The sequence below is a fragment of the Scomber japonicus genome, chromosome 9 (genome assembly GCF_027409825.1).
Source record: "Scomber japonicus isolate fScoJap1 chromosome 9, fScoJap1.pri, whole genome shotgun sequence".
Taxonomy (NCBI): Eukaryota; Metazoa; Chordata; class Actinopteri; order Scombriformes; family Scombridae; genus Scomber; species Scomber japonicus.
In genome coordinates this window covers 14,816,924-14,825,489 of record NC_070586.1, presented here as the reverse complement: position 1 = coordinate 14,825,489, position 8,566 = coordinate 14,816,924, and the positions used below count along the sequence as shown (strand labels likewise).

General features: G+C 40.7%; 1 protein-coding gene across 1 annotated transcript in view; it reads right to left on the bottom strand.

Moving 5' to 3' along the window:
- Positions 1–216: 216 nt before the first annotated feature.
- Positions 217–8,566, bottom strand: part of LOC128364171 (ADP-ribosylation factor-like protein 15) — a 113,178-nt gene continuing 104,828 nt past the window's right edge. Inside the window, 1 exon segment of the mRNA XM_053324712.1 lies at positions 217–1,388. Coding sequence (XP_053180687.1) covers positions 1,236–1,388 — 153 coding nt within the window. The 3' untranslated portion in view covers positions 217–1,235.

Below are 8,566 nucleotides of genomic sequence, written 5' to 3'. Positions count from 1 at the left end.
TGTTGCTGTGGCTGATTGATAGAGTTTGTATTCCACCCTGATGGGAAACTGGAGTCACAAGCCAGTGCAGAGAGGGATTATGCCAAATAAAATTTAAAAAATGTAGAAAAAAAACAGAGACTTTCGCTAAAACACTGAAATGAAACTGATTCCGTCACATTGTTCGACTTGCAAATACATCCAGCCCGGTAAATCATCATTTTTTTAATTTTTAATTTTTTTAATTTTTAAATTTTTTGGTCATTGATTTGAAAGAATTGAAAGTGTGGTATGATATATATATTAAAAAACAATCGTTGTAATCTGAATGTAGCTCTACAAGGTTAACATACAGAGCTATAAAATTTATCCTAAGTTGCACATTTATAAAAGCATTCAGATTTGTTCCCACTTACTCCGAATGGACTCACGTCTCCATAAAGTCACCTAGCACTTAGTCACGTGATTAGTAGTACGCCTGTATGGCCACACAGGAAGGTACACAGCATTATGCTTGTTTGCATGTACTGTACAAAATACTCCATGAGATACTCAGACTACAATATTCAGATTAGATATTCAGACATGGTGTGACACACCGATATGTAACTACTGTACATAACACGAGGCTTTGGACTATGTACTCCAATCACACAACGACATTCGTTGTTAGCAAGTCAAAGAGAGAAGCACACTTGACAGCAGTACAGTACTTCTCAGTGGAAAGAACATCAACCGTGCCCACCCAAACATCCGCTAAAGTAATTAGTGGAGATGTTAAACATATCTACAGACAACCTAGGCTCCACTTTGTGTGTGTCTGTGTGTGTGTGTGTGTGTCTGTGCGAGAGGGAGAATGTATGTGTTAGTGTCCGATGATGACTGAAGGAATGCCATACGTCCCTAGATGCCATTAGTTTGATCACAATGGCACAAACAGTAGTAAACAAGATTTCCACTTCTGACAAAGTTCAACGATTTTTTTCTTGACAAACTGCTTTACATCAGACAGGTTTAATGGAGGTTCTTCTCTGGCAGGTTGTCGTGGTTGTGCACACTCTTCCAATTTTAAAAAAATGAGAGTGCAGTGAAAGGATAATAACATACAATACACATCTCAAAGAGAGAGGCCGACATCTGCTGTATTTGCTTGTGTGTACATGTTTGTGTCTGTGCGTGAGTGTGTGTACATGGGAACCAGCAGGATGTGGTGTATCCTTCTCGTTAGCTGCTAATGTCTCTTAGCAGCATTAGCATCATATCCTTGCAGGCTCTGTGTCTTTGTCCTCCAACAGGCAAATGAACTGACCGAAACTCTCTTTCACTGCCTCCATGTTGTCGGTGGTGCTGCCCTCGAGGATCCAGCGCTTCCCCCGGGCCAGCGGTTCCAACTCGAAGTACTTCTTGACCTGCCGGCAAAAACAGACAACGTGGTCAGTCTGAGTATTCAGAAATGATATTCAGAGATCTATTATTATTCGTCTGAAACCATGTGTTGTTAATCACAAAATCATCTCAAATGAACCTTACACCAAGTGTTTTCAGTGATTAAGTCAGCTTAAAACATTAGTGAAGAAGCACTCAAAGTGATCTTGTAGAGTCTGCAGATTCTTGGCCCTCCTTGGCAAACCTTTGGAATATTTTTAGACCAATACGTGGTCAAATTATGACTCAGCCAAATCGAAATGACCAGGTTATCATTTTATAATGCTACCGTGACTTAAATGCTCAAAGATCCTGGCTTAACTGTTGCATTGCAGTTTTCACAGGCCACAGACTCTGTCCTCTGAGGCCAACAACATTAAAAAGTTAAAAGAAAAAAAAAAGGGAGGGGGGGGGGTAGCCTTGTAACTCGTCCCTATCCACACTGCAATTAGTTTTCCAGGCACAACGTGTTTTCTTCACATAATCACTCACAAATACACAAGGCCACAGCCATGAAAATGTCCAAATAACCAATGCAACCAAATTTAAGAAAAAATAAAAAATAAAATAAACAAATGAAACTAAATGAAATTTAAAAAATAGTTTTCTTATCTAAGAAAGATGTGGCTCATTGACTTGGCACTGCTCTTTGTAACAGTTGATTATAAAGTTCATATGTTGGCTTTTGGCAACTCATTAGTTGGTTGCAGTGATGTTGGGGGGGATGGAGGAGTGGGGGGAGAACCAAAACCAGCTGTTTCATAAAAACAAATCTCAGCAGAGGGAAACAATGTCTTAGACCTCCACTGGAGGTACTGCAGGTTGTTAGGGTTTCTGACATTTTCAAGCTGAGAGTAATGGAAGCAATTTCACTTGCCCGATGTGAACGAAGTTCACCCATCTCCTCCTGTTTGTCTGACAGCCAGTGAAGAATGTACAAAGACAAATGTGTAGCGTTAGCAGCTCTGAAAGCAATCTGAAGTTCTGTTAATGTCCCCTGATAAAATAGCTTCAAAACCTCTAACCATGTATACTTATTTTAAGAAATGTGGTGACAGGTTTAAAGAAACATGTCTGTGCAACTGATGAATAATTTTATTATAATTTGGTTAAAATGTCATGATATCTACAAAAACTATTATTTAAAATAAGAGGAGCTTGATGATACAATCTCAAACTGGATTTAAACAATGTAATATACTAATTACTATGATCTGTTTGCACATTAATAGACACAGACTGAGGTGAGGAGGTGACATTCATCAATAGCTGCAGAAATACCAATGCTGAGGAGCCATTGTAATACTGACTTCAACAATCCTAATCACTGATAATCACAAATTCTTTAGCTTTAAGGTATTTTTTCTATATATTACTGCAAATCAAAAAACAAAGATTGGTGACTGAACGAATCTTAAGCTTAGTATTCTGAATAGATGTGTGCACCCTGGAAACACCACCAAATCCACACCGGTGCCCGTCACACAGTCAAATGACTTTTCAACTTCAAGTGAAATTGCTTTTGTCTAGACCGTGCTGGGCTGTCTAGCTGTGCCATGGTGTGTGGCATGAAGAGGATGGGGAGGAGGATGAGGAGCGGGGGGTATTCTTTGTGTCTGCTCAAATCCAGCCAGCCATGCCAGTGAGTGGGAGAGTGAGCGCTGTCTCTGCCCCCCTGAGCCGAGTCTCTGTCCGGGTGTAATGTGAGTTTAATGACAGATTAAGTCACCTCAGCCGCGTTTGGCTCAGAGGCCTGGCTAGAAAGCCGAGCGGACCCAAACAGTGTTAACAAATCTGTCTGGGTAACTTGAGCTGCCCTAGTCCAGGCACTAGATCCAGACCTAGACTGCAGACGATGCGGCTGGCTGCCTGTCTGGCTGGCTGGCTCACTTGTCTGCCTGTAGCCAAGGCCCTCTTCTGGAAGACCCTGGCCCCTGCACTGGCAGACAGTCAAAAGGCCAGCAGTGACCTCTGTGCAAGTGCAGACAGGCTCAAGCTTCTATCACTTCCCTTCCTTGCCTCACAGCCCACCACAACACACCCAAGGGCATCTCACAGAGCGGCAAATGCTTTCTTTAGCATTATGCACCAGAAAACTGGTCTTACCAATGAAACCAGTTGACTTATTATATTCTCAGTGAAGTTTACAGCTGGGCACACACAACACAAGCAGTCAGATAGATATGCCAACAAGATATATATATATATATATATATATATATATATTAAAAAAAAAAAAAAAAAAAAAGATATGATATGATACCTGCTTGGTATAAACACCTTCATACTAGGGACATTTCATTGACAGAGTACATCCAATCCAAAGGTTTTAATCACACAGCAGGCGAAGAGGAGACGCTGCCTCAGTGTAATATGACTGAAGGAACCCCATGACCTAACGGCTGGGTGCATCCACATTGGCAGTCTGCAGAGTGGCCCAAACCAGTTTCTCTGAGATTAAGTCCTCCTAAGCACACTTATGCTTGCTTAAGGAATTGCGTGAGGCAGTGGGAAGGGTAAGCCACACAAGACGTGGTTGCCAGATGGCTCCTAGGATGACCACTGGGTCATCCAGTCTAGCTTCTTCTAGGTCATACAGACCGGGGGCCTCGCCTTGTGCATGGGAGAAAGCGGCTTATACATGCATAAGGGTGTCAAAAAATCTTTAATCACCTGTGTCTGTGTCAACTGTGTTCCTGCTGCTGGAATCCAGCCATGTTGGCCACAGGGGTATACTGTTGTGGGGAAAGCTGTACTGCTCAGTAAAGCAGAACTCTTTAGCAACAGGCCTGAATAGTTACATGGAGTTCTGAGTCTGACTAGTTGTGCAGAGTGGACAGTGCAATGGCTTTTATATTTCATTTTTATTACATCAATTCTTTATTCCCAGACAGTTATAAACATCATTTCTGTATTATTCTGTTTCCAGAATAACTGATCAACATGAAATTTGCAACCATTTTCTGGAAGGTGGAAGAGGTCAATATCCCCTTATTCAGCATATTATATGTTTAAAGCAAAAGTATTCAACAAAATGAATATAGCACTTATATCAAAGTGAGGATTAATGAAGTGAATGCATTTGTTAAACCCTATTTTCACCTGCTAAATAAGAAAAAAGGTGACTTGTTTTACAAGTTGAAGGCACTAAGCTAACAGTAATGATAACAATGCTGCAAATTTCTATAGGAGGCTCGTTCTGTTTGAGGAGCATTGCTGCAAAGCCAAGAGTCATCATAGTGATGTAGCTTTGCTGTGAGAGGTCTACAGCTTAAGTGGTGAGAAATCTGACTGCTGACAAATGTCCTCTCAATTAATCCTTGAGGGTAAACATTGTGGTGTACACAAAATTGAGGTTGATGGTGGAATGAGGGAAGTATGAACGAAATGTTGATCAGGGTGAGAAAATGTGCATAAAGGGATTTCTAAGTAGATTTCTTTAATCACTTTTGGAAATAGGCTAGGCTAGTATCTAGCTACTAAAATCAGCTTTATAAGACAACAAGGCCAGTAAAACTGTATTCTTTCACCTAGAAAGGCTCAGTTTTTTTCCAGCTTTAATTGTAAATCTCAAATGTTGATTAAAATAATGTGACGAGTCAGTAATCACTGTTGGGCTGATTTTCAATGTAGGCCTGAGTGAGAATACATGAAGGCTAAACATGAGTCTGGAGGAAATGCTGCATCATTACAAACACTGTGCAACTTCAGGTTTGACAATTATCCAGTGTCTGCAGGCAGTGGCTGTCAATGGCTAGTCCGCTAAGCTTAAGCTGCAACCCTGGCAAGCCTTCATCAGGCTGCTTAAGACGGCGGATGGGCATGCATGGCACCCGGCTGCTCCCCTGCCACTGCCAGATTACTACATGTGATGGTCACTGTTGGCATCATATCAAGTCAAGAGGATATCCTGTCAGCCTTGGCGGCTGTCTACTGCCAGCAGAGCCCTGCTCTGGCCTCCTGACCAACCAAGCACACTAGGGAGGCAGACTGGGGTGGAAAAAAAGACAGACTGGATGAGAGAGAAGAGAAGGATGCCTGAGGCCAAGTTTAAGTCATGGAGGTGCATGATGTTGGCTACTAAGAACATATGTGAAAAAAAACCCTGACAAATTTATATCCCTTACAAATTTATATCCTCTGTTTGGCAGTAGTGTTCAGTTTGATAATAAAATTGAGGATTCAAACTACAGAGCAGGTGTATTGTGCCCAAATGTCCATCTTATTAAATAATGGCTTGTTTGAAAAAAAATTCAGTACAATTGCAATCTAGACGCAAGTAACCTATTCCAACACGCACTGTTCAACAGGTCTCCAGTCACACATAGCTAACACAAAACCAGCCTCACATTCACATCAAACAAGCAGTTAAAGCCAGAATGACTATATGCTTTTCAGTCAATGTGACCAGCAGTCCGGCTGCAGATGTACACAGTGTGGGAACTTGTATTTATAGGAATTTATTTGTTGTTGTACCACCAATCTACTATTTGACATAATATATTATGGTATGCACACCATTAAATGATCAAATATGAAATATCATGAAAAAACAGCTTCAAAAGGTAACAAGCCACCTATTCTTAAAATTTGAGCGTTTCTGTAAATTAAATTCTTAAGTGAAAGAGATTTTACAATGAAAGATTATATTAAAAAACTAACCCTAACCCTAACCCTAACCCTAAAACAACCCACCTTTGTTGTGGGGTTTGCAATGATGATTTACTGACTTCAAAATTTAAGTTAGTTAAAGTCATAGACCGTTATCATTATCCGTACCCAGGATATAGTATGTTTTTGTACACTGTATGTTTCCAATTGTTATTTTTGCAGTCAAGTTTGTGCCATTTAATAATTCAGGTTAAGGCCTTTCTCTTGAGTTCAATGGCACAAGTCCAAGGGAGCAGAGCACACTCAGTGAACATGCCATGTTCATGATCTTTCTGATATAAAAGACTGGTCATATTTGACACACATTTTTGGAAAATCTAAAAGTCAGGTCTAGCATTCCTGCAGAGGTTAACTGCAAAGCCAGATGGAACAGACGCAGGTTTGTTGGATACACTCCTGAAGCAGATCAGAATAATAAAATAAAGTTAAATGACCTGCGCTGTCAACTGAGGCCCGGGCGATGAAACGATATTGATAGATAAATAGCAATGTGTCAGCAAAAGATACTTCATCAATAGCAATAAGAAAGCTGTTTGATACTTTCACTTAAATGCTTAAAACGCAAACTGCCATATATGAACAAATACCAAGCTTACTCCGTCTCTCTTGATAATGGAGTGTGTTTGAGTGACTGTCAAACAGCCAATAATTGAACAGGTATCTGTTCGGTTGCACGATCAACATCTGACACCAACAACAGAAACAGTGTGGCGTGAGAAAAGTAGTCTAGATAGTGAGGAAATTGTTGATATAAAAAAAATGTGTTTTGGTTAAATTAAAATAAAGTGGTTAGATTCAACTGATTTTCTCCTGGTCTTCACTGAAAATAGGTAATTGAAAATCATCAATAATTATGGATATTGAAATGAAACATTTTATCGTGATCCATTTTTCAGCCATGTCGCTCTGCCCTACGGTCAACTCACAATTTCTCATTTAGGGCAAGTATCTGTCGAGTCTGGCTCTCGTAAGTCGTCTCAGGTTCCGAAAGTCTGAGAAAAATATCGAAACTAAATTCAATAATATCAAATAATACTAATAATCTCTTCCTGTTTAAGTAATAAGATCATGAAAGGAAGAACAGGATACGTTCACTTGAGAAGATTTTGCCTTTCAGCCATGCGTAAAAAAGCCAAAACATAAAGAGAAGCTGATAAAAAAGACTTGCTCAAACAGATAAGTTATTCTTCAAACACTGCCTTCCTGCAGGCAACTATCAAAACTCCTCTGTGGGGCAAGGAGAGCTTTACTCAATAAACTCATTGGAGAACTGATGATTTCAGCCTTGAGGTTTTCATTTGGATAAACTTCAGCAGGGGCCCTTTTCACCAAAAATAACATCCTTTGTTCAAAGGCTACTTAAGAGCATGTGTGCATAAAGTGACCTATGGGGGAGGCAGCAGAGAATGACCAAAACACATCGCTGCAGTATATTAAGGCAAGAACTAATTTTTAATATAGTATTAGCTTTGAAATGATTGTGCCTTCTAAAATGGATGATAAGGCCTCCCATGCCCGTGTCCTAATAACAATCATGACCACATGATCACGCTACACTGTCATGTGTCAAAAACTCAGCACACGGGTAAGCTATATAGCTGGAGAAGGAAGCATTAGGGGGTCTTTGAACTAGGGAAAGTGGCATACTCAAATATCCAAGACAATCAATTACACCATCCCTTGACATGTTGGCCCCTGTGAAGATATCAGTCACCTGGAAAGTGGCCCACACTGGCGACTGCATTGAAATGGGAGGGTAATGTGAGATCCACTTACCATATAATAGATATGCCTTTGTTTGCTTTTCCGGCTTACCTAAAGAGTCTTAAAGACATGAGAAAGCCCGGAGGTCCCCCAGAGGGGAACACTTGGGAAGCCAGTGAAAAAACAAACATTGCACCACAAACTGTGGAAGGTGTCAAATGAAACAGCCCACTGGCCAGTAAGTTAAGCCTAAAGCCTATTTAAGCAAGTCTGTAACACCTTAGGCAGTGGACCCAAGGTTTTGCATCTGAGGGGATTACTGTCCCCGAGCCTTACCCAAGGTAGATAATGATCTGATCATCTGTTAAGTGAAAGTATTAGCTGGTTAGCAGGTAAGGCACATGACATGGCTACATTTGTTTCCAGATTACAAGATGTGAAGACTTGAAAGCAAAGAGGGGAGTGTAAATGGCTCAGGATGATCCCCATGCCAAACTGAGAACCATCTCATGTCTGTCAGCACAACAAGGTTGCTCTTGCATCACGTGATACCTCTTTGTTGAAGCTTTCACAATGGTTGCATGTTGCCAATGTATGGCACATGTTTGTTTCTTGTATTTGTTTCCTCACTCATCTTGTCTGTAACACTACATTGGCTATCTAATTGCTAGTGTGTGTTTTTTAAGGAGGTGAAAGAGGAAGCAATCGGCTCTGGTGAACCACAGACCAAGGAGCCATGCATAGTTGGCATCTCGATGTTTCAGATTTCTGTGGAGGTTTGCCAGTG